This window comes from Pezoporus flaviventris, unplaced genomic scaffold (assembly GCF_033815535.1).
Source record: "Pezoporus flaviventris isolate CSIRO_AGI_PZ_B2104156 unplaced genomic scaffold, CSIRO_AGI_Pfla_v1 ptg000081l, whole genome shotgun sequence".
Lineage (NCBI taxonomy): Eukaryota > Metazoa > Chordata > Aves > Psittaciformes > Psittacidae > Pezoporus > Pezoporus flaviventris.
Window position 1 is genome coordinate 549,748 of NW_026892629.1, and position 26,301 is coordinate 576,048.

General features: G+C 38.4%; 1 protein-coding gene across 11 annotated transcripts; it reads left to right on the forward strand.

Moving 5' to 3' along the window:
- Positions 1 to 70: 70 nt before the first annotated feature.
- BCLAF1 (BCL2 associated transcription factor 1) lies at positions 71 to 25,674 on the forward strand. 11 transcript variants are annotated; one of them, XM_061474947.1, is made up of 14 exons: positions 71 to 242; positions 6,061 to 6,199; positions 7,250 to 7,323; positions 9,346 to 9,469; positions 10,330 to 11,235; positions 12,655 to 13,326; positions 13,437 to 13,606; positions 16,314 to 16,419; positions 17,321 to 17,405; positions 18,102 to 18,277; positions 19,400 to 19,580; positions 23,170 to 23,316; positions 24,920 to 25,129; positions 25,280 to 25,674. In XM_061474947.1, the coding sequence occupies exons 4-14, from the start codon at positions 9,366 to 9,368 to the stop codon at positions 25,283 to 25,285; spliced, it is 2,763 nt and encodes a 920-aa protein (XP_061330931.1). In that variant the 5' UTR covers positions 71 to 242; positions 6,061 to 6,199; positions 7,250 to 7,323; positions 9,346 to 9,365; the 3' UTR covers positions 25,286 to 25,674. The 11 variants fall into 11 exon arrangements, with proteins under 11 accessions (XP_061330931.1, XP_061330930.1, XP_061330938.1 ...); XM_061474945.1 differs by lacking the exon at positions 71 to 242 and adding an exon at positions 505 to 734; XM_061474953.1 differs by lacking the exon at positions 71 to 242 and adding an exon at positions 506 to 734 and having other exon boundaries at positions 13,180 to 13,326.
- The last annotated feature ends 627 nt before the right edge of the window (positions 25,675 to 26,301 follow it).

Here is a 26,301-nt window from a genome sequence, read left to right on the forward strand (position 1 = left end):
CTCTCGGTGCTACGGCAACCCCGAACGCACCGCTCCAGGCTGCTGTGCTGCACCCGGGCGATTCGCGCACATCTGCCGCAAAACCGGCTGCAGTAAAGCGCCGCAGTTACGCGCTCTGCTTCCTGCCGTGCGGGAGCACCAGGCGCCAATGCCGCTGGACGGTGGTCAGCCCGCTGCGCCCCGCCGTGCAGACAAACCCGCCCAAGCAGCTCTCCTGGATGGGCGCGCACCCCAGCCCACAGGTAACCGGGCCGTGGCCGTGGGCCCGACCCCTCGGATCACTCTTTGATGGGGGAGGTAGAAAGTAAAAGATGACAGCTTTACTCGTGGTGCTTCGGGAGTAGTCGAGCTGCAGCCTGTGGGGCACAGAGCGCGCAGCCCCGGGGCGGAACGTAGGGCAAGGCCCCTCCGCTCAGCCCGGGACACGGACACGGGCACGGGCACGCGGGGGGAGGGGAGGTGGGGGCTACCTGCCGTCTAGTATCAGCACGGCGTGCCGCCATCTTCCTTGCGGATAGCTACCCAAAACCAAGATGGCGCTGGGGCGGTGAGGTGTGCCGGTGTTTTCCCGCCCAGGGCGGAAGTGACGGCCCCGCGGCGGCAGCCCACCTCCCGCTCTCTATGGTGGTTTTTTCTTTTTCCCTTTGGGCCCCGCGTCTTTTTCTCCGGTGAGACGGGAAATGGCCGCCGAGCCGCGATAAGGGAGCGGGGCCGCCGGCAGTTCCGTCAGACAGGTGAGGAAGGGTGGAGGTGACGGGGCCGCGGGGAGGTTTTGCAGGACGGTGGTGTGCGTAGCCGCGGCAGAGATGGCGGGGGGAGCAGTTCCCCCCAAACCCCTGTCGCGCCTCCCGCCTCCCCTCCCCCTGTACCGCGCGGTGCCTGCGCGCCGTCCCGCCCTTCCCCGCCGCGTGACCTCGGCGCTCCGCAGCCATTATCCTCGGCGTCCCGTCCCCCCACCCCGCCATTCCTTCTCTTGTAGTGGTCGCGCCAGTCCCCGGGGCGACGGGCACAACCGCTGCCCCGGGGAGGGGCCTTGCGGCCGCCGACACCACCCTGACGTGGCTGCCGCTGCCGCCTTCTGCGGGAGTCGGGCCGAGCCGGCGTCGCTCCTCCGTCGGCCTGGACGGCGCCCTGGGGAGCGAAGGTAGAGAGGGAAGGAGCGACGGGACCCAGCCGTGGCGCTGGTTCGCGGCTTCTGGAAGCCGGGCGCGGGAGGGGGGAGGTGGAAGGTGCGGCCTGGCCCGCTGGGCCTCCACCCTGGCCGGCCTGGGTTGGCAACCTTTTCGCCCTCCCTGTGGGAGACAGGCCTGAGGAGATCGCCGTGCAGCTACGGTTATGGGAACAAAACCTCCCTGTTAACGCTCGTGGGTGTGACTCCGGGAGGGAAAAGGCGCTGGGGTGAAAGGATGCTTCCCAGTGCTGGATCAGCCTTTATACGCTCGTTGGAGGAACTTCCTTCCCTTTGGGCATGAACTGCGGTTCAGGCGCTTGTGCCTTTAATGATGTGCTCCGGGTTGCCTCCCTGCGCCTTAACCTTCCTGTTTAGAAATGCCTGCATTTCTGAAGGCAGGTGAAGGGCTGGAGTGGGTTTTATGCCCCTTGCCGAAAGGGGCTGTTGTGTTCCCGGTGTTGAGCGTGCTGTAGTATACAACCTTTGCAGGATCTTGTCCTTTATTTTTCATTTACTTTGTAAACCGCCTACTTTTTTGCCTCTGATTTTCTTTTAAAAATCAGATTCTCTTTTTGTGTGTCATGGTGATCCTTTACCGAGTCAGTACAACTTGTCACTTATTTATCTCGGAGATAAGGAGATGCCGCAACACTAGCAGTTAAATTTTACTACACAAGGACGCGGGGGCATGCAAAACAAAGGAGTTCTTGACACTGCAAGTAGTCACTGCTTGAGTAATGTTTGGTTTATTGCAAGTATATAAAAATGTCTCTTAGAATAGTTGTTCTCAGTGTGGGAAGGCTTGTTCAAAGAGTGGGGTTCCAGGAAAATGCTGTCTAGCTGTTGTCTTTCTCCTCCTTTCTCATCTTTCTCCTCTCTGATAATTCATCGCTTTAGACAAAAGTGGGGGAAATATGAAGGGGTAAAGGCTCTGGCTCCAAGTTGCACTCCATGCAGTTTGTTGTGGAAGGTAGAGAAGGAATTGCTTCTTCCTACTCATCCCTTTTGATGTTGAGTGATAGGCTGTGCTGAATGGCAGGAAGAGGTTTAATGGGTTACATATATCAGTATCTGGTGCGGGACTGCCTCTCTTCTGAGTGCTGGGTCCATGGCTTGAGCAAGGCTTTAGTGGGCCTGACTGTGTGGAATGGATCCTCAGGTGAAGGCTGTGGTTGAGGGATTGTTTATTGGGGGATGTAGGGGGAAGCATGTACCATGGGGGATGCAGAAAACTTGGAGTGATTGTAGGAATTCAGTAAAGGTCTGTTCTTTGAAGCTCTGGTGTATGTATTTGGATGGATTAGATTCAGGCTGGTTGTCAAGGAGAGATTGTGGCATAGGGCTTTGAGGAATGCCAGAGAACATTTGGGGTTTGTTTACAAATAGTGGAGATAGGTGAAGGAAACTACTGAAGAAAGTGAGCCTTTGGATTACAGCTGTATTCAGTTTATCTGGGTGAGCATTTCTCCCAAAAGTATTCTGAAAAAGTTCATTGCTGTCTTGTTCATTGTGCTGGCACTGGCCTCCATGCAGCCTTGTGGTAAATGGGATATGGGAGGTGATGTGGCTGAAGAGTCAGCTTTGTCTTTTTGTCCAGAGTTGTGAGACCAATTTTATTCTGGGTCAGTTGACTGCCCCAGCTCACCAAGCACGTATATGACTATCAGTCTTGGAACAGATGAGGAAGGGAAGATAGCCTTTCCTGCAGCATGCTCATAGCTTGTTGCGAAGAGATTGTGGAAACTACATGTGAAGGGCAGTTGAAAACACCGTGTTTAAAACAAAAAATTACAAGAATGGCAACCCAAAACAATGTGTATCCAAAAGCATGCTAACTCCTTTTTTTGTATTGACAAAATCCTTAGAAATAGTCACTTTGACTTCTGTGGTTTTAGTTAGAGGAGAAACATGCTTTTGTTTGCCACTGGTATTACATAAAAGAGCAGCTAACAATCATATGATGGCTTTGCAGAGCTGATTTCACTACTACTAAGATGCTGGGTTTTGACTTTATTTGCAAATATTTTATATTGTTTTCTATAAAGAAATGAATGAACTGGGGAAATAAAAGGCCTTTGTATATTTTATTGTTCCAGTTGACTTTTCATGCTGTAATTCTTAAATGGGTCTGTTTTGTCTTTGTAGCTGTGTGGGTATTATGAAGATAATAAATACCAAGAATATAAAATAGAGAGGAAATACACTTCCCAGCTCTTATTTGTGGATTCCAAGATAATTTGGGCATATTTGCTATGGCATTTTAGTATCTGTGGGATTCTCAGTTATTGATGATCTGAATAGCATGGGTTTGCAATCACTAACAAAATGCATTCTATTCTATTTGTGGTATGCCGCTGTTAAGTCTGTAATGCTTTAAAAAAGTGGGACGGAGATAAAGGGTGAATGAAAAAGTATAGCAGATGTACAAGCACTCAACAGATGCCTTACACTACTGTTTCAATCAGACTGGCTTTCTTTAATTCCATAGGTGTATTATGAGAGAATATTCAAATTCTATGGGGATTTCATGAAGATAGTTCTATCCCCTTTTGTTTTGTCTTCATTGTGTAATCCTTGTTGCTTTTGAAGCCTGAATCTTTGAATGAAAATGCATTTTGGCAACAGCTTGTGAATTACCTTAACAAGATTTTGATTTAAATCTTTCTGACAGCTTTCAACTAATGCTTAAGCAAGAGAAGTGTAGACTACTAAATAACTATGAGGGATTGCTAAAATAATGACGCTAAGAGGAAGCATTGTTTTGCTAGTGTAAATGGGTATGACTGTGCTGAAGTGTCTTCAGAAACTTCCATGTGTTGGAGAACTTTTAAAATGGCTTAACAGATAAGTTGCATCTGTAGTCTGTGTACTTGAGAAAACTTTAACATCAGTGGTGTAAAAAGGACTCTTAAAAATAACGTTTAAAAGGAATTTGAAGCAATTTTTTTTGTCTTGATTTTTCTTTCGATCATAGCAAATGCTAACAGTGGCATTTACTTTCTCATTATTGTGTTGCTTGTGATGGGATAAGCCTTATTCTATTGTGTATTTTGTTTGCTGGGTTTGTTTTTTATTACATTTGTTGTCTGAGCCTTATTAAAGACGCCCAAAGATTTTGATATTAAGTCATTAAGAAACTTATCTTGACTGTCTTTGGTCGTGATGTGATTCGCTGTCTGACAGGTAATGGACTACTCATTTCTTAATAAAGTCTAGGTTTCCGTGTTAAGGTTTGGTTCTTTGGGCACAGGGGGGAGGGGGTGTGTGTTGTTGGTTTTTGTTCTTGGGTGTTTTGTTTTTAAGCTACTTGTAAGTACTGATAAAAAGCTTATTTTCCAAGTTTGTTGCTGCTGGTGGCTTCACTGGGATAGTTTCAAGGAAGCTAAGACTGCAGTGCAGGCAAAAGAAGCAGTCCTGTCTGGATGCTATTGCAGCTTCCCTGTGTTGGCCCAAGCATTTCTGGGACTGCATCATAAACTGTGTCAGAAATATCATTTGTATTGAAGCTAATCGAGGTGGTCCGTATGTTTTTCTAATGCACTGTGTGGCTGCAGAAATACTTGCCCTGTCATAAGGGAGATCATAATCAGGGATGGGAGGAAACAAAGGATAGGACAGGTGGGATTGTTAATTTAAGATAGGAGTGCCATTTTATTCTGGTTTAAAATAATATGGAGCTACAGCAGCTTCCTCTATAATACCCAGATTTTCTAACACAGGAGTGAAGTGGTTGAGAGCCAAGCCCTAAATATGGGAAAAGCCTTTCACATGCTTAGGGCAGAAAGCATGGGGAAAAGCAGTTTATGTTGCAGGAAAGCATGTGGTGTTTCAGACATAGACCATGTTCCTGGAGGTCATGGTCCTCTTTCAGAAATACTCAGTGGTAGTGGTGTCATCTTTTTTCATTGCCCTTTACCACTCGCACCCTTACTTGACATGGTGGAGCCACTACAGACGGACAGTGAGCATGAGAGCCTACAGGAGGAGGCTGTAGGGCATTTTGTTTGACACCATGAAACAGTATTTTGTTGTTGTGATGCTTTTGAAAGAATGTGTATTTTTTGAATTTTTTTTTTTGTGAAAGTGAAGCATGTAGAAACTTACTGTTATAAAGGAGCTGTATCCCTATGTATTTCTATATGTACCATTATTTTCTAAATTAATTTTAATAGAGGTTAACAAAATTTTAGATTTTTGCATGTTGTGAGAACATTTACACAGACAAACCTTTATTTGAAATGCAGCTGTGTAGTCTTTTAATTTTTATGAGAGTTTGCAAAAAGGGGGTTTTATGTGTCAAGCTTTTATCTATTTCAGTTAAATGGAAATAAAAGCTACAAGTAGTTGACTTTTTTTTTATTCAATAGTTTGTTTTCTATTCAAAGCTGCTTTTTTTTTTTTTAATGTTATATCCATACTTTTCTGTGTGTGTGTGTGGGGAAGAAAATTAGTGAGAAGGGTGGTGGCTGCCAGCGTTGGACGTGGTGTATCCAATGGCAGCTGAAGGGAAAAAAAAACCACAACAAAAGTGTGGCTACTTCTTGGCTTCGCCAGTTGATGGAAAAGATTCCTGAAACTGCGGAACTGACTGACAGAGGTTAAGCTGTGGTAGTTTAAGATCCTGTTTTTTGCCTAGAGGTTTTAAAAGTGAAGTAACTATCTTGTTATAGATCCCCAAGATCTAAAGACTTGTCTAAATTAGGATTTTAGATTTCAGCTAACACCAACAGACTGTTTTTAAAAGTCAGAAGTAGAGATGATGTAAATACTGATTTAAAATCTCAGACCGAGCTTCTATTTAGCTGCAGTTTATGTTACTTTTTCTGTACTAGACTTCTGAATGCCTTAATTAACCTTTGCTAGCTAATACCATCTCACCTTTTGTCTAGACAAGATCTGAAATGGTCCGATACACTACTGTGCTCCTTCAGAGACTCATGCTTGCTGATGATGAGAAGTAAAAACTTAATCTTATTAAGGCATATGTTTTGTAGAAATTGGAAATATCTTGGTCACTACTAGTGAATGGTAAGTGGACTTTTGAAAGCAGTGTTTATGAGCACAAGTGCTACGTTTCTTCTTTTAGATTAAGAAAACATTGAAAGCATCTATGAACAAGTGTGAAAGTGTCACTTAGGAGCAGTGGATGCCTTGCAGTTTTGGCTTTAATGAATAAATTGTTGACTTGAAGCATTTCTGGGAGATCCTTCTCATCTGTATTGAACTGGAACAAAATTCTGAGTTGCTTTACTGGAATTGGAAAGTTTGCTTTATGCTGAGTGAGGCTACAAATATATGCATGGTCTTAAGGCTTTGAGGTAATTAAAAGCTGAGGCTAGTGAAAAGTTTGTACATTTGAGACTAGCTTCATTATTACAGTTATGCTCTGTTTCTGTATACAGGTGAAAGAACTTTTTTTAAAGGATTTGTTGGTTATTTAAGTACACATTTCACACAAGAAGGTATAACAATATAAATGTTGCAAAAGAAACCTAAAGCTTGCACTGTTGTCCTAAGTCCTCATCCCTTTTTTTCATTTTCCTTTTTTTTCTCCCCCCCTCCACCCCCAAAAAAAACAGCTCCAGTTATTGTGAAGCTGGATGTTAGAGTTCCGACTGCTCTGACAGTTTGCCACTGTCCTTTTTGCTCCCTCTTTCTGGCTGTATGCTGTTCTTTCCCCCATAATCCAGCTCTGGCACTTGTTTGGCCCTTCATTAGGCCAGTTCTATAATTTGGCCATTTAGCCATTTCTTGGTGTCAAGAGCTTGCACGCTGAAGTACCTGAAGGGTGTTAGGGCTGTTGTGGAGGGGAGGATAATGTGTAGTACAGCCCTGTAAGCAAGGCCGAAGGAGGAGTGATCATATATGGAAGGGGAGTAGGATTTGCCCCTTGGCAGTGGCTAGCTCTGGAACTGTTCCAGTCTTAACATGGAGCTTTGCTGAGTCCAGGAGTAAATTTGCCAATTCATGTGTTGTCTTTTAATGATAAACAGATTAACCCATGTAAGCAAAAGGTAGTACCTGCCCTTTAGTAAAAATTCACGTCTTTGATGGTCTCTTTTTTTATATGTTCTATAGGGATCAGTATTGCTGAAAGCACAAATAGAGATCTTTGAAATAATTGCTTCACTGGCAGCAACCGACAGTTTGAGGTAAGATTAACTTAATTGTATTTTGAAATGTTCTAATTGTACCCAACCATTTAAAATGAGAACTGATTCTGTTTTCTTAAAATCTATGCTTGCGGTAAGACACTACAATATATAAAACTTTCTGAAATTAGCTTATCTTTTGTAAAGGTTAACTATTACAGTATGTACATATTTGTTGAATGTAGAATGTAAATGTATAAATATTATTGTTCAGTACAAGGAAAATGGAACAATTTTCCTTTAAAGATAAGATTGGGTTGTATTATAAACTTACTGTAGGTCTGAAGTTTGGCCTGAAAATTACTTGTAATAGCAAAAAACCTGTTTTTCGTATGATTCTCATGTTTTACAACAATTTAAACCCTTTACATTTATCTTGCCTATGAGTAGATAACCGTAAGAGATTATAAGCAGTCTTCTGTGAGTTTAATTGAATACAATGAATTAGAAATCATCTTCTGAGTACAGGTTATGCAAATTTGCTTTTTAATAGAAGGAGCCAGTAAAAGACAGCATTCAACATCTTACTCTTCTCTGAGGTAAATACTTCTTTTTCTTAGTTAAATGGAAAGATAGTTAGGTTAAAATTGTTTTTTTTGCTGGGTTAGTTTCAGATGAGGTTACATCTCTTTGAGGCTATGCAAACTCTTGTGCTACTGTGGTGGCAGAAGTCATCTGGGGCAGGAGGGACCAGTTGACAGGGGACAGATTGATCTGCTTGCTTCTTTTGGGTTCTCTTACAGGTTTCTAAAATCTCTGTTTTGTTTTGTTTTTTTTTTTAACTTTAAATTAAGCTCCAATGTTGTTTATTTGTCTTTATATAATATTTCTTGTTACCTGAGTGATATTTCAATTATGTAAAGTACCTTGTGACAGAAAGTGCTTATTGCATTGAAAATAAAAGCTCAACACAGTGATTTTAGGCTTTCATGCCTGTTCGCAATACAAAAGCTGACTGTTTGGTTTTCCCATTTGTAATTATTACGAAGTTATGATGATTAGAGGTGCTAAGCATACAAAGGCCTGAAATTGTGTAGTCACTTATTCTCAGTTTATATTCAGGTTGTCTAATGTGACCGCTTTTTTTATTTGCTTTTTTAAGCTGGGCAATTTCAAATGAAAATGGTAATGGGTTAAAGATTTTTATTGATTAAATTGGGCATTTTTAATCTCTGATCTGAAAAAGAAAAGGTTTGTATGTTTTTATGGTTAGCACTAATTCTAAATACTTTATGAATGTACATAAGAAATTCTGAATTTATTTTAAGACTCATTGCTTTATAATCAGTTGTAGTTTTTATAGCTTAATTTGAGCTGAAAAGTGGTGAGTTCTGTAGCAAGCCATGTTATTGAAGTAGCTGTTAAAAACTTCACTTTACATGTAATTTAAAAAGTGAAGTTAACCTAGAAAGATTCAGGGTGGGCATATTGACTGGTGGAAAATCGGATCAGAGTGATTAGCTTTAGTATGTGTGGTTAAGAGAAATAATACCCCTGGCTCAAACCAACAACTGCTGTACAGAATAATTTGGGGCTTTTTTTTTCTTATGTAAAAGGTACATTTTAGAGGATTGTGAAGTCCTCTCAGAGAAAGATAAGTGCGTTGGAAATGCAAGGAAACTATAAACAATGCAAACAGCAAGGATTTTATTTAAAATATATAAAAACGTGTAATTGTCCAGACTTATTTCTTGCCTCAATTTGCAGAAATGTTGGGGTTTTTATGTTGCTTCCTCTCCTACAGGATCAGTTTGCAATTAAATCTAGAAAACCTTTTACTGTTATACTTTTATGTTTTCAGACAAACCACATAGACTGTAGCTCTTTTAAATTGTTTAAAACGTGGTTGAGTTTTCCATGTATTCATATTATCTTCGAAGTTCTTTGGTTTAGGAAATGTTATATCTCTTTGTAACCTCATTTTAGGATATAAAAATTTTGTTCATTTGTGATTTACATGTACTCTAAATAGTTGCTTCCCTTTTTCCACCCCCTCCCCTCACTGCCTTTTCTTTTGGTAAGGAGTATATCTACTGGGAAAAATGGGTCGATCTAACTCTAGATCACATTCTTCAAGATCAAAGTCCAGATCTCATTCCAGCTCTAGGTCAAGATCCAGATCACATTCTAGAAAAAAGAGATACAGGTAAGTTGATGTCTTGCTGCATGGAAAGATGGTTTAGTGTATTTGTTGTTGTCTGGAAATTAATTTTTCATTTGCATGATGCTGCGGCAAAAGTGAGCCTGGGATTTTACTTCATTTTAGGTAGTAGATAAATTCTGCTTTGAATGTTATTTCAATTACTTTGTTTAATACTTGGCTGTTTATTCTCTTTTCCTGTATCTCAAGATAATTTCAGAATCCTAATGTTTCTTCATGATTTGTGGCTTGTTTGGTTCTTCCGTCTTCCTTCCTGTTTTCTTTCGCTAGTATTTTCACTGTGATTTGTTCCGTATTTCTCATGCAGCTTTTCAGGTCTGGAGAACTTAAGGCTTCAGCAAATAAACTTTGATTTATCTTGTCTTCTCAGTTGCCTCCAGCCTTTTCCTCATCTTTCTTACTAACGGGCATTATCATCTTCCATAAAAGCAGTGGCTGAATTGAATGTTTACTTCTGCCTCAGCTGCTGTCCACAGCCTGGCATATTAAACAGGCGGTCATGTAACTTCATGTTCCAGGCTGTGAATCGTGGTTGGGGAATTGAATGGCATGCTCCAGAGTGATGATAATCTCTGATTAAATGGCAGAGCAGGCCACTGAAGCTAGTAATGTCTTAATTATGTGTTGCTGAAGTCTAAGTTTCACAGTCCTTAGATAGATACATTTATTCATTTATTATAGCCCTTTGAGACTAATAAATAGATTGTAGAAGTTACCTTAAGACTGTTAGTCCACTTCCTTTACCATTCTGTTTGCATTTGAGAAATGTAGCATTTAGTGTCAAGGCGCTTTTTCTTTTTTAACTCTCCAATTGTCAGATATTAATGTTTGCTTTTTAATTTTAGTTCTAGGTCTCGGTCAAGGACGTATTCACGATCTCGCAGCAGGGATCGTGTTTATTCTAGAGATTATCGCAGAGATTACAGAAATACTAGAGGAATGAGACGTCCCTATGGTTACAGAGGAAGAGGTAGAGGGTATTATCAAGGAGGAGGTGGTAGATACCATCGTGGAGGCTATAGGCCTGTCTGGAACAGAAGACACTCCCGAAGTCCTAGGAGGGGCCGTTCACGTTCCAGAAGTCCAAAGCGAAGGTCTGTGTCTTCTCAGAGATCCCGGAGCAGATCTCGTCGATCTTACAGATCTTCCAGGTCCCCAAGGTCCTCTTCATCTCGTTCTTCATCCCCATACAGCAAATCACCTGTCTCTTCCAAAAGACGCGCGTCTCTGGAAAAGCAGGCAAAGAAAACTGAAGGGGCTCCTTTGCAAGATAGCCCCTTGAAAAATAAATCACAAGATGAACAGAAAGATACATTTGAACATGACCCATCAGAGTCTCTTGACGATTTTAACAAATCATCAGCAGCTTCTGGCGACATTTGGCCTGGCCTTTCAGCGTATGATAACAGTCCAAGGTCACCCCATAGTCCTTCAATTGCCACCCCACCTAGTCAGAGTTCATCTTGCTCCGATGCCCCTTTGCTTAGTACAGCCCACTCAGCAAAGGACACACCTCAACATTCCCATTCCATTCAACATAGTCCTGAGAGGTCTGGCTCTGGTTCTCTTGGAAATGGTTCTAGCCGTTATAGTCCTTCTCAGAATAGCCCACTGCATCATATCCCTTCGAGGAGAAGCCCTGCAAAGACAATCCCATCACAGAGTGCTCCACGTGAGGAGGCTCGAGCACGGTCATTTTATCCTGAGGGTGGTGATCAGGAAACTGCAAAAGGTGGAAAGTTTATGAAAAGGTAAGGATTAAATTATAAGTTAATGTTGCCTTTTTAAAGTGCTCCCTGTCGTAGAGTTTAGGCAAGATCATCACTGTGCCTTGGAAAACACAATATGGAAGGAATACTGTGGAATAAATATTACGAATTTTAGTCTGGCTGGAATTTAGCTGGAAACATGCCTTTTCCTCATAAGATGCTTCAAATTCTTGACTGTCAGCTAGTGGAGATAGGGACATGTATCCTTGAGGAAAAATTGGTTTGTGCTTTTCCTTTACAGTGTATTTTCTTATGCTCCATTTACTGAGTGCATCAGACTTGGCTTCTTTGATAAAGAATTCTGTTCAAGTATTTTAAAATTTTAATGCTTTGTGTAGTTTGAAGTGTAAATTTTTTGGAAGTCTAAAAATGCAGATGTGGTACAATGATTTCTTAACATAAACAGCATTGATTGCTAATTGTGTGGTGCAACTTTGATGCCTTGACTTGTATTACTTACGGAAAAGAGTAGGTCTTAGAATTCTGTTCCAAGAATACCACTCATGTGAAAGAATGAAGTATTTAAAATCCAGTGTATATTTTCCAGTTACCGTAAAATTCTTCCAACTTGCTCTTAAAATATTTGATAGAGTAGTAATTTTTAAAAGTTGTAAGAATCTTCCTTAGAGTTCCTTTCTAATGTGACTGGTACTTCAGTGGATTTCTCATAAAATGAATTGCAGAGCAAAGCTGTGACCGTGCTATATAGATTTGATTGTAGGTTTTTAAATGAATTTGTCCAGTGATTTATTATGTAAAAATACACTGCTTAGAAGATCAAAAATATTACTTCCTCTCAGTTATATGTGCTGGAGTCAGTGAATGTATTAAGACATATGTGAAAATAGTGTATAGTGTCTGTACTAATTAACTGGTGCGTTTCTGTGCTTAGGAGAGCTGTCTTCTAAAGGTTCCTTGCTTATACACAATATAGTGAATGCGTTAAGCCTCTGTCAGACTTTGGAATTCTTTTAGAAATATGCAGGATCTTGAAAATAATTCACTTTTTAAAAATGGTAATTCCTTTAACTTTTGCACTAAAAGAAGTACAAAAAGAATTGCAGTCTAAATTACCGCATTTCATTTGAATTTGATGGAAAAAAAAGACTGCTGTAAGAGAAAGTGATTAAGAAAGAACCAACCACTAGCTTTTTTTTTTTATAAACTCAAGAAGAGAATTTCTGTGTGTTCTGCAGAAAGGCATTATATTCTTCAAATGCCTCCAGTAGTACGTAGATGACACTGGGCACAGTTAGTGTACGAAGTGTTGCATGCTTAAGTTGAATTGCTCAGAGGAATGTATTTTCTTCTTCTTGGTGTGGGATTGACACAAAAGAGGAATGCAAGTGAACTGGAATGAATGCAATCCAGAGTTACCAGTCTCTTCTTTGCTGTCCACAGGTACACAGATGAAGAGTCTAGAGTATACCTGCTTGATAGGGGTAATACCAGGGAGAAGGAGGCCCAGAAGGAAAGAGGATCAGAAAAAGGGAGGACAGAGGGAGAAAGGGAATGGGAGGAACAGGAAACTTTAGATTTTTTCATTGATAAAGAGCCTGGGAAAGAAAAGTTTAATGACTCTGAAGGGGAGGACACTGAGGAGACAGAGGATTACAGACAGTTCAGAAAGTCTGTCCTGGCAGATCAGGGTAAAAATTTTCCTACTGCATCTCACCGGAATGCTGAGGAGGAAGGAGCCAAATACAAATCTAAAATACCAATCAAGGGCAATAGAGAGAACGATGGATTTAGAGATGAGAAAAATTATAAGCCTAAGGAGACTGGCTATGTAGTGGAAAGGCCTAGCGCAACAAAAGATAAGCACAAGGAAGAAGACAAGAGTTCGGAGAGACAAATGATGAAGAAAGAAACTCAGTCACCTGAGCAGGTAAAGTCTGAAAAGCTCAAAGAACTCTTTGATTACAGTCCCCCTCTCCACAAGAATCTGGATGCGAGAGAAAAATCCACCTTCAGAGAGGAGAGCCCACTTAGGATCAAAATGATAGCCAGTGACTCCCATCGTCCTGAAGTTAAACTCAAAATGGCACCAGTACCTCTTGATGATTCCAATAGGTAAATTACTCCACTTTACAGTGTGGTTCTCCACCTCCCTGCAGTGTCATTCATCTTTATTTAAACTAGTGGTTTCTTTTTGTGCGTTTCTCTCTTGTTGATGCATTTAGACCTGCTTCCTTGACTAAAGACAGGCTGCTTGCTAGCACACTTGTCCATTCCGTCAAGAAGGAGCAAGAGTTCCGATCCATCTTTGACCACATTAAGTTGCCACAGGCCAGCAAAAGCACATCAGAGTCATTTATTCAGCACATTGTGTCGTTGGTTCATCATGTCAAAGGTACGTGTTCAGTTTGTTGTACCAAATACATGTCTGACAACTTCATTTAAGCTTGTTTGCTGTCTCTAGCATAGGAAGATTTCAGCAGTCTTTTAATGTTGATGTAGTCAGATTTTCTTCCTTTTGAGGTACATGTAAAAATAGTCAGAAAAATAATTGCCGCAGAGGCTAGTATTAAAACCTTCCAACAAAACACAACAAGCTGTGTAGAGGCATAATAGTGGTTATACAGTATTTCTGGATAAGTTTTTCAGCTAAGTAGCATGTGAAGTTTGAATATTTGCAGTGTATTTTAAACATACTACATCAGTCTTATTTAGTTTTATTTTAGTGGCTCTACATACAACTTTATATTAAGTGGTGTAGTGTGGATTGACAGGTGTCTTTTGCATTGTCAGTACAATGGCATTCCTTTTGGAGCACTCTAGAACTGATTTCCAGGTTCTTACTAGAACAGGTTTTTTGTCTCAATCAGATTTAAGAAAAATTGCGCTCTAAATGACACTAAAATACAGTGTGACATTTAATTTTATTCCTTTTTTACAATATTGTAGTGCTGGAGCCAGGAATTTCACTTACAGGAACTTTGCAGTGGCTAAATAAAATTGAATTATACACTATATATATACACTCCATAAAATGAATTATACACTAATTAATTTGTGATTTATCAATAGTGGCTGCTGCTTAGTATAAGCAACTCAAAAAAACCCTCAGCCAACCACCACCATCACCAAAAAAAACCCAACCCTAACCCCAAAACCCAGACCATCAAAGTGGATCTGTTTCCTTTAGGCTCATATTTTGTCAAAGTTTTCTGATGAGAAAGACTGATAATTCCTTAAAATCCAGTGAGGGTGTCTGGAGAGTTCTTTAAATGCTTTTTTCGCCATCATATTTACTTTATTTCACTGGGCTCTTGTGTTGTTCTTGTGTTTAATGTACTGAGATAATAATGGAAGAACCTGATGGTGAAAATAATTTTGCCGTGTCATCGTACAAAGACGGAATATGAAAAGACTTATTTAAGTGACCAGTTTCAGCATATCTGTCTCGAAGCATTATTTTTAAGATGCTTTAGCTTTCAACATCGCAAAGATTCACGTGCTAAGATTCCAATGAAAGCCTCATTTTGTTGGCAAAATTCAGATTACTAAGGTCACATGATCTGCATTTTGAATTAATTATAAAGAAGAAAGTAATAGCAACAATAGATTATGATAAGGTATTAGATGGAGAAAAAAATATTTTTGGGACACCTGTTTAGAGTTTGTTTTGAAAGCGTCTATTTCCCTGATGTACAGAGATTTAAGGCTCAATCCAGTGAGAGTTTCTGTAAGTTTTTGCTTATATGGTACATATGTAGGCTGTAGGTGGAGTAATTTTCCTGAAACTCATACATGCTGATCACAGTATAGACTGTTTTTCTGTAAACTCTTATATGTTAAATACCTCGTAAATGTAACAGCTTAACAGCCTGTCTGGTCAAAGTTATTAGAACGTGTACAGTTAGAGTTGGTTTTGAAAGCGGAACTTCTCCTTAAGTTTCAAATTTACTGTGGTCTATGATCAGATTTTAGTAACTCTTGACAAATGGAAGTAATGTTCATTGTTGGTGTGATGCGACCAGTCTGAACAGCTCTTTATTAATGTAGAGCTGAAAATGCCCAGTGATGTTTTCTTTTTCATTGTAACTAGGTCCTGGAATGTGTTTTGAAATGGCAAATCCATGTTACAAAAGTAAAATAGCTGTTGAAAGATACAGATGCCAAACAGGCAAAGTTGAACCTTCTGTCTTCCTGGCAAAAATGGCATAAAAACAGAGTTGCTAGCTCAAATTCCTGTGTTTGGTGGAATTATGATTGAGGCACTACCCTTGTAGTGGCCGTTTCAAGTTTTAATGGTTGGTTATGAGAAAATACTGGATGCCGGGCGGTAAGTTGATACAGATGTCTGTTGACCTGTTAAGCAGATAGCTTGCTTCATATGTAACATTTCATAGCTCATGACTTTATGTATTTCTATATTACATTTAAATACATTTGTTGAGATGGTTTAGAAACTGAGTTTTGCTGTTGCTAATTTAACTGTCTCTGAAGGAAGGAGAAAATTTGTCAGAAGTTGTCAAGTTTGCCAAGATGCCAGATGCTTACATGAATTTGTTTACATATAGGTGTGTTAATTGTTTTGGATTGTTTATCATCACAGCTTCAAATTAAGAAGTTGTATTCCTAGAAGAAATGACTTGTTAGGTCATTCATGTAGTTATTGAAGCATATATTACTTAAGCATTAATTGAGAGAAAACACTTAAAGATGAATAGTAAAACGTATTTGCTGCAAGTATTCAAGACTCAAAATAACTTCATTTTCTCTTATGGACAAAGTATTACTGTTAAGACATTGCTCCTTTCTCTTTCATTAAAGAAAAATGTTATTGAAAATGCAAGTTTAATCTGTAAATTAGCTTGAATTAGATATGATACAGTCATGGCATAGTTATAAGTAGACTTGCAGTGGTGCTGTGCGCTGTTACTTTGTTTGGTTTCCAGAATGTGTAAAAATAGGGAAAACACCACATTTGCTTGTCCTGATAAATTTATTGAAAATACTTTGTTTCTTGCCTGCTACTTGCCTTTGTCAGGAGTAAAATACATGTCAGTTGAATTAAACTAATGAAACAGTGTTTTTTCTGTTGTAACCAACAGAGCAATACTTCAAGTCAGCTGGAATGACCCTAAATGAGAGGTTCACTGCATATCAAAAAGCTACTGAAGAACACTGCACTCGGCAAAAGAGCCCAGAAATACATAGGTATATGTTAACTCCATATGTAGACGCTTTGTGTTTCAGATAGTGTCTGTTATTATTTCTTTTGGGAACCCAAAATAATTTTTCTAATCCTTATGGAGTAATGTGTCAATTTCTGTGTAAATACAAATATCAGAAACCCCCACCAACACCCCCTTCCCTAAAAGAACTCGTGTGAGCCATCTGTGGCTTTGTAGCAGGTGTCTCCTTTACCTGTGTATCTCATTCGGGATATATTTACTCTTCTCACATGCAGTGCTCAAATTGAGGGGCGTATGTCTTGAAGACAAAAGGAAGCTCTGTACAAGCATTTTTTATTCTTCAGTGTGAAATATTCCATCTCGTACTACTTTAGGGTATTTTGTGTGTTAATTTACAGCAGTTTTTTTGAAAACTCTTGAGAGCCTGAAAGATAAGAAGGTTGGCATGCAGATGTAGTTTCTGAACGTGCTTTATGATGCAGTGTACTACGTTTGTGTTGCATGTGAGGATATATTATCTCCATATTCAGTATCCAACTTCACAAGTTTCCTTAATGGTTAAGTATTTTTGACTTTACAGCAGGTTATCGTAGTGTTGATGTCAGCTGTGGGATTCTCAAGTGGCTGCATACACTGATCTTTTGAAATAACTGATTAAACGTTTCTTGCATCTTCAAAGGTGTACTTAAAATGTGAAAAATCAAACTGCCTGTTTGTGTGTTTAGCATTTTTTACACAAAGCAGAGCCAAGGTTTTTAGTTTTTAGTCTCCTTTTTTTATTCTGATGGTGGATCTTTATATGCAAAAGGTTTGTTCTACTGCAAAAATGTCTTGTTTCTCAGTTTTCTGTGGAAAAGAAATGTCTGAGGCCATGAACAGTCACATACACACATGGCAAGACACTGTTTTTATTTTACATTTAGGAGGATTGACATCTCTCCGAGTACCCTGAGGAAGCATACCCGTTTAACAGGTGAAGAGAGAGTCTTTAAAGAAGAAAGTCAAAAAGTAGGTTCCAAGTAAAAGTCCCGTCTGTATTTCTAAACTTAATGTGTTTTGTTTCCCTTTAAATCTGAGCTTCATCTTGGTGTTTGTGTATAAAAATGCAAAAAAAAAAAATTTTATTTATTGTCTTGCATTTAGAACATTTTTTTTTCCTTCCTTTGAGTAGAACTTGTTACCAAGAAGCCGGTTTATGTAGCATGATTTTGCTATATTGATAACGTGGCATATAAGGTCAGGTCTTCTTCCACCTTTCTTGGACATAACTTGATCATTTTTGTGGCACAAAACTGCCAGAGAACAAGGAATAGAAAGGGTTGGGGGGAAGCACTGAGATGATGATGTATTGAATTACGAAGGCACTTGCACTCTGTTAAATCAATTCACCAGAAGAAATGAATACTTGAACATTCTCCTAAACCATGTATTATAGTCTGTGTGCATGAAAAAACGGATATCCCGTTGGCTTGATGGGAATGCTTGTTTGAAACTGAAATTCTTAGCTGTTCTTTTTTTAGATCTAGCCATTGCATGTAAAAGGCGTTCACTTAAAGTCAGTTTGTCTGCTGAAGAGTTTGTTGAAAAATAGGTAAATTCTGTCATGCTTTTTTGAAAATAGATGCACAGCTTGCCTTTTCATTCAGCTCCTCTTCTGGATGTTTTATTTCAAATTTTTGTTCCAAAATACATATTTGTTTACAGGGAGATAAAAAATTAAGGTGCGATTCTGCTGATCTTCGGCATGACATTGACCGACGTAGAAAAGAGCGAAGTAAAGAACGAGGAGACTCAAAGGGTTCCAGGGAATCCAGTGGGTCAAGAAAGCAGGAGAAAACTCCCAAAGATTACAAGGATTACAAATCTTACAAAGATGACAGGTAAATATTTGAAGTCTGTTTATAGGTTTTTAGCTTCTAATTAGCCTTTTGTAATTGTAAGCTTAATTGCTTTCAATTTTCAATGTATAATGGAACATTTAAATTTAAACAATTAAAATTATTTGTTTTACAGCAAATATGTATTATCTGTCTTTTACACGGCTTATGGTGGATGAGGACAAAAACTTTGGAATAGCAAGCTAACACTGAAAAAAAAATGACAAATTAATCTGTCCTATTATCCAGGCTACATCAGGAGGTTGGACTTCAATGCAGTACATTTCTATAAACAGTTTGTGTAAGAACTTTGGTTCGTTATGCTTGATTCCGCACTTTTTCAACTCATAACACCCAGAGTATGAGAATCTTACTGATACTTAAGTTTTAATATGGGTGAGAAGGGGAATTGTTATTTTTATCTAAAGCCAGTGGGCTCTTCTTAAGAAAAAAATATTAGCCTATCTCAGTGGATACTGTGTAGCAGTGGTAAGAGTTACTTCAGGTATGACCTTCTTTTGTATAGAATATTAAAAATCTTGTAATTTGGGTTAAATTAGTACCACTATGGGGTTAGTAGAAGTCTTGCTGTAGGAATGTTTTCCCCTGCTTTGTACTGAATATACAATGAATTTTTACTTACGCTTTCTGTTTCCCATTTACTTTCTGACTTTGGTATCCACATTATCTTCCACTGGCTAATTCCCTACAGCCATCTATGTAGGGAAGCCCACACCATATCTTCTCAATTGTGCAAACTGAATTGTGTAAAGTTACTGTAAAACTGCCTTCAACTTCTGGTTTTTTGCCTCAGAAGAAAGGCAATCTTAAAAGTAACAGAATCTCTCCATGGCATCAAAAAGTAGAAAAGCTGTATTTGCAGTTTGCAAACTGCTGCTTTCCAACTCACTAGCAATAAGACACATTGAGTGCATTTGAATGTATTAAGAGGAGGCTGGAAAGTGGAACTATACTGCAGCTTAATGCCTGAAGTACATAACATACGTGTGATTTTATGACCAGAAGGGGGATAGTTTTTCATAAAAGAGACCTGTTTTAGTATAGCATGTTACAGACTATCTAGTACTTTTAAAATAGCACACAGTGTATCTTTTTATTTTTCAGTAAACAAAAAAGAGATCAAGACCGTGCTCGGTCCTCCCCATCTTCCTCCCCATCTTCTTCCTCATCCAGCTCTCGAGAAGAAAAGGATTGCAAGAAAGAAAGGGATGAAGAGTTCAAAACCCACCACGAACAGAAAGAATACTCTGGTTTTGCAGGAGTTAACAGGCCAAGAGGCACCTTTGTAAGTTGCTCTCTTATTCTTATCTAGGCTAGACTGATTTCATAGCAGTGATTTTTGAATTCCTTTATGTGGTATACCAAACCTGGAAAGTTGTTTGGTTTGTTTTTTTTTTTTTTCCCCCAGCACTGCCCAGTAGCAAATTGGTGTGCAAATACATTAGCATGCCACTAAAGACCCTAGGTAAGGGTGGGAAAAATTATTTCTGGCTTCTTCCTTGCTCTTTAATAATTATGTTGTTTCCTAACAGGGTCTGAAAAATTACATTTCTGTAAATACGAAATCTTGTGATCTGTTACCTCTTAACTCCATGCAGCTTCTGTCACTTTCCATGTCACTTTGTTTGGTTTTGCCCTCTTTTGTGATGCCTGCAACCTGTTAAGTAGAGAAGGGTACATATTTAAAAATGTACATCAACTTTGAAACAGCTGTATTCAGGAGAGGAGATGGTATACTTGTGGGTTGTTGTTTTTTTGTGGGTTTTTTTTTTTCCCCAGTGTTTCTTTGGTCTGGAGTAGCCACAGTGAGCATGAAAGCTCATTAATTTAGCTCTGGAATGTGTTTTAACATTGTGATTTGGAAAGTAACACATTGACCACACAGTCTTAAGAAAAATCGTAACGTTAAAACTTCCATATTAACGTAATTACTGATACTTAACTGAGAAATGTAGAAGTACTAGGGAAGACTAGGATTCAATAAAGGAGGCCTTGAAAAGATAAGGAACACTTAACAAAACAAAAAACCAAACCAACCTAAAAATACCAAACCCACACCAAAAAAATCCCAGTCAACCCCAAGCCAAAACACACATACAAAATAATTCACGCAAAAAATAAAGCCCTTAGAAAACCAAAACAAATGGAAAAAAAAAAAAAAGTTCAGTGTTTGGGTGGTAGGAAATCTGCCAAATAGACTTACATAATGGGTAGGGGTAATATTGTACTTTCATAGCATTTCCTTCATGTAGCCTATAATTAACACTAAATAATGCTAAAAGGCATTGACAGCTATAAGTATACATTGAATTGTTTGCAGTAGTGTAAAAACTTTTGAACTACACATGAGGGTTTCTGAAATCCATGTGGGGTGTGCAATGCTTGAGTTAGGGTTTGAATCTTCCAACTGAAAAGCTTTAGCTACTTAGAAGAAAATTAAACATTCAAAATTTCTAGCATTAAAAATGCAGCATTTCCTCTCTCTATATTTTTATTTTATGTATTTATACTAAGAAGCATCTATGTGGCATAAATACATAAATCCTTGCATGCTAGGCATCAAAATAGGGCAATATCGGCATAGCCTGTAGGTATATAAGCTAGTGGCACTGAGTTAAACAACATAGAGCTTAAAACCCCTCTCCTGTCAGAAAATTCGTAATTGGTGGAAGCCTTACTGCTTTGTAAAAACCAGATTGTATGCATTTGGAAAAAGATGCTACTTTACATGAAATTTAAGTAGATACGAATTGGAAGTTTAATAGACTTCTAATTTAACTTGTGGTGACTGCCAGTTCTGACTATGCAATAAATGGTTAATGTTCCCTAATGGAGAATACATACATGGTCACACATAAGCTTATTGAACAAACTGTGCCTGGACAGGAGAATCTTAAGTAGGCCAACCTGTTGAGTTACTCATGTTCTCTTCAGGGATATAGGCTGGGTAGTACTGAAATATACAGACTAGCTAGTGTAGGAATTTGTAGTTTAGGCTAAGAGTGGCTGCATTCCAGTAAATACTGCTTTCCCTTTGGAGTAGATAAAATGTTCTGGTTATGAATCCTTCCCAAAGCAGAAAGTCTTGATATACTTGGAGAGATAGATTGGTCGATGGAGGAGACTTCTAAGCTAAGCTGTCAGTTTCATGTTAAATCAGCAAAGATTTTTGCACTAACACTTCTGCTAGATTTATAGTATTTAATTCTAGGTTTCTTATACATAAAACATAAATAGTTTTAAAGTAGGAACACAGAAATAAGGATAAGTAGAATCTTCTAATGGCACTGTCATTAGTATCCAGCTCCTGAAGACTTTTGTTTTCTGCATAAAAGGAATTTTCCTATATAAAATACTTTTTTTTTGTGATGGTCTTTGCAGTAAGTAAGCCCATAAATATAACATCATAGTAGATTTCACATCCTGTAGTTCTTTGCCTGAAACATGACCTGGTGGGGAGGAGTGTGTCAACATAGTGTTAAAGAAAGCTGTAGGTATTTTCCTTGAAGGAAATCTGATCATAGGACCTAACACCAGGAAATGCTCATCTGTTCTTTGTTAAAAATCCTTCCAATTTCATCTCTACATTTTTTTTTTTCTCTCTTCCCCCCCCCCCCTCCCCGGTATGATACTTCTTGTGCCCTAATCTATAAAGGTTCCAAAGCTATTTGAAATAAAGCATGTAACGTGTCCTCTCTTGCACAGGTGGCATTTTGTTTTTGGTGATAGTCTGCCACTTTCCAGATGATTTTCTAAGCAGGATTTTGGGTGTTTTTGTTTCTTACACACTTCCCCTCTCCCACCCACCCCCCACCCCAGTTTTTGATAGGTCTTAAGAGCCATTTCCAGATTGATTTTTAGCCTCTTTGATTTCAGAGTACTTTTAAAACTGTCCAGCATAAATTCAGCAGTAGAAGTGCTGGAGCATTATGGAACTACGTATTTTTAATAAATGAAGTTAATTTGCAGTCATATTTTTGTTAAGTTATTCTGAAGCCCCAGTTCTGTCTGTTAAACTAGACTGTTTACGGAAATCGTGTTCTGTAGGAACTGCAGGTTTTAGCAGTCTATCTTCCCAGCCTAACCTTCGTCCTCTCCTTGAATGGAGGATATAAACTCTCAGTTAATGTTTCCTACAAGCTAAAAATATACATGCTGAGGGGAATGTATATATTGCTTGGTGTATTCTGAGTATTTTCTTTGTTGCTGTAAGATTTTTTCAGCGTATCATTTTGAAGTCCTCTTAATTCATTATAAAGGTTAGGACACTATTTTTCACTTCAAGCATTTCTGCTCTGTATAGTATATGCTGTTGATTGTAATAAATTGTTCATTTGAAATATTATTTGCCTAACATACATTTTTGAATGTTGAAAATGAGTAACACAAAGTGGATATATTTATTTGAAAACTGCAATGTTTGTATGTATTCTAAAATCACTTCCTCATAACCAATACTGTTATGACTCCATAAATTACATTTATGGACTGACTCCATAAATCACATTTCTTTTCTCCCGACAGTATTCTCCCTTTTTCAGTCTAGTTTTTCTGTTTGTTTTTGTCTGTGAACAGCTTCAGGAGCTTCTTCTGACCCCTTGTTGCAACACACTGGTTTACCAGCAGTCAGAGGAAATTTCATTTTGGTGGTTGTGGGTCAATTTATGTCAAGAACTCATATGTTTCAATTAAGTTGAATAGAATAATTATTTCAAAGTGAATGCTTGAATAGATTAAGGTAACATACCAAATTGAAAATGGTTTTACACTTGCAGTTACTAATTAAGCACAGAAAGCTATTTTCAGTAATGGAGAACATGAACTCTTCTTTGTGGTTTTATGTAAATGGATTAAATGACATCTTGGTTAATCAGTTTCGAATTAGGGGCAGAGGAAGAGCCAGAGGAGTCTTTGCTGGAACAAATACTGGTCCCAGCAACTCAAATACTACTTTTCAGAAGAGACCGAAGGAAGAGGAATGGGATCCTGAATATACCCCAAAAAGCAAGAAATACTTCTTGGTGGGTGTGGAGAACTCAATACCTTATGCATGCATTTGTTTTTTCAAACTTTCTACAAGTGTAGAAGTAGCATGCATGTATAGACAGGGACTTCAGTTACATAAATGTGAGGATAGCAGGGTTGTTGGGAGTGCCTGGTCCTGCAGCTTTTGTGTTTCACAGCAGGCTGTGGCAGTAACTGAGGCCTGACACAGAATTCATGTCCAAAACCTTCATCGGTGATTGGGAAAGAAGGCAGATTCAGACTAAAATTACTAAACTTAATTTTGAAGGGAAAGACTTGTGCTGTGTTTTCCTGGATTTATGTCTATATGGCATTCAAGTTTTGTCTTATGTATGTCTGGAAGTCTGCAATAGTGGAAGATCAGGAAAAGCTGACAATATTTGTGGATGTATGTAGGCTGACTGTTATTAGCAGTCCTTCTGTTATTGAGTAGTGTGATAGCCATAAAATCACCTTCTTTTGCATTTTCCCACATCTGGATTATGAAAGGACTGTTGATGTAACCACTCAGTAAGTAGTGTAGTATGTTGGAACAGGTAGCTTCTGTTCCAGTGATTTCCTTAACAGTGCAAATTTCTAAGGATATTGTTTCACTATGGAAAATAGTTAAGTAAGGAAGATAAGACCTTCTCCTAAAGCATTATATCTTGTCACATATATCAACAGTTAATCCAAGAAATAATGCAGTCACAATTTGGGTGTTTGTACAAAAAGTTCTTCTCTGTCTCCCCACATTTACATAAACATTTCTGATCTGTAACCAGAAGGATCTGATAATCTGTTAATTCAGAAATTCTGTGATAGCTAGAACAAGTAATTGTAGCTATTAAAATTTTTCTTATACCTAAAAATGTGTTTTTAGTAAAAAGTCACCCATTAACTACTCTTAACAGTAATTATTAATAAACTGCTTTATATAGGTGTGGTATGTGTTTAATAGTTCAGATTTCTTTCCAAATCACAAGTAAAAAGAGCAGATGTTGAAGAAAGTGTACCTCACTCTTCTAAATATAAACCTTTTTCATACAAAATAATTGTCTGTAATGTTCATGTAGCACATAGGATGATTGTCAGAAGATTAACCAAACTATGTAAGCTTATATTTGGTAGCAAGATAGCAAAATTAAAGCTAATGAACCAAAGAAACTCAAATGTTGTTCATGTCAGATTTGAACAGTTTAAACTTCATTTTCCCTGTGTTGCGCAGGTGAAGCAAGGTTTCTGAAAACTCCCTTCAATTACCCTCCCTTAATAAGTATAAAGAATTCTATCTCTGCTTTAAAGTAAAAATAAGAAATCCTAGCACATTCCTAGAGCTTCCTTCTTTAAAATCGCCAATACTTCATTCTCAAAGCTAGTTACTTTATTCTGACTGAAGTGACAAGTAGCTGATTTGGTACTCACAAACATTTGAGTAGGTCCACAGCTAATAAGGGCTCTTAAAACAATTTATTATGATCTGAACTGTTAAAAAAGCTCTCTTAATTGTGTTTTGTTTGTTTGTTTTCTATGTATAGTATAAATTCAGTAATAGAGTACTAACATTTAAGGGTGTACATTTAAGAGGTATTCTGACTTTGTTCTTTGATATTATTGTAGCATGATGACAGAGACGATGGCGTGGATTATTGGGCCAAAAGAGGAAGAGGCCGTGGTACTTTCCAGCGTGGCAGAGGGCGTTTTAACTTTAAAAAGTCAGGTAGCAGTCCGAAGTGGACACATGACAAATACCAAGGGGATGGAATTGTGGAAGATGAAGAAGAAACAATTGAGAATAATGAAGAAAAGGACAGACGCAAAGAGGAAAAGGTAAACAGTTTAGTGAATTGCAGATTAGACAGTTTATCTTGCAGTATCTCAAGTAATTATGTGTGTATAAGAGGGGGGGTGAGTCATGTTTAACATGTTTTGGCGTTTGGGTTATTAAGGTTTACAAGACTGTTTTCTTTCTTTCAACAGGAATAACCCTGGAAGAAAGTTGTAGCTGAAAGAGCAGCTCTTGCACCACCCACCCAACATTTTTAATATGTTTTTTGTTTTGGGGTTGTTTTTTTTTTTTGTCAAATGAATGTAAGCGTTTTACTTAAATTTTACTGTTGGAAAGTAGTTTAGAGGGATTGTTTTTGTTTTAAGCCTTTAGAAAAAAAAAATCTTGATATAGTAAACTATGTTAATGATCGTACAGGTAGAAAGTAAAATATTTGTAACAACTTTTAAGAAATTTTACTGTTTGTTATATGCAGTGTAATTCTGCTTTGTCCAAATACATGGTCAAGTACAACTCTAAAAGTTTTGATTCTCCCCTATGTCTGTGTTTTATTCTGAAGTAAACTTACAGCTCTGCACACCTGAAATCTTGGAGCAGCATTTTTTATAAACTGATTACTACTTCTGTGTTGCCTCTTTGTAAGTAGTGTATTTAAGGGTAGTTATCCAGTCATAGCATACGTACAGACAGTTGTGCAAAAAAAAAAAGCCAAGAAAAAAACACCACAAAAATCTCTCAAAAGGTAAAACAAGATAAATTAAAACCTGAATCAGTAAAGATACTTCAGATACACTATAAACAGTTCTGTAAAGTGTGAGCTCCATTACAGTGCCCTGGAATGGAATACCTTTCTTTGGTACTCCATTTGATAGCAGGTGTAAATTTGAAGTTACAACTCAGTGACAAAACTGAAGTTAGCAAAAGGTGGGAGAAGTGACACTTACTTTCTTCAATGCTGATTTTTAAGTAGGTGTGCTTCTAATATTTTTGTAGCCAAAGTGCAGAAGAAACCTACAATTGTTTTGGTCGGTTGGCTTTGTAAACAAAAGCAACAAGCCCACAAACTTAGTTTAGTGGTAGGCACACTTTTAACCTACAGAATGTTAAGGATGACATTAACACGCTTGAATTACCAGAATGTTTCTCAGTCTGCTATAGATACAGCAAATCTTAAATACTATATGCAGTTAAAAGTCTAATTGTTCATAGTTTG

Bases quoted from the DNA above. Each gene is read 5' to 3' on its own strand.
- BCLAF1 (XM_061474947.1), top strand. From the start codon at position 9,366: ATGGGTCGATCTAACTCTAGATCACATTCTTCAAGATCAAAGTCCAGA. The intron at 11,236-12,654 runs GTAAGGATTAAA...TGCTGTCCACAG, and splicing joins GGTGGAAAGTTTATGAAAAG to GTACACAGATGAAGAGTCTA. The intron at 17,406-18,101 runs GTAGGTTCCAAG...ATTTGTTTACAG, and splicing joins TTAAAGAAGAAAGTCAAAAA to GGAGATAAAAAATTAAGGTG.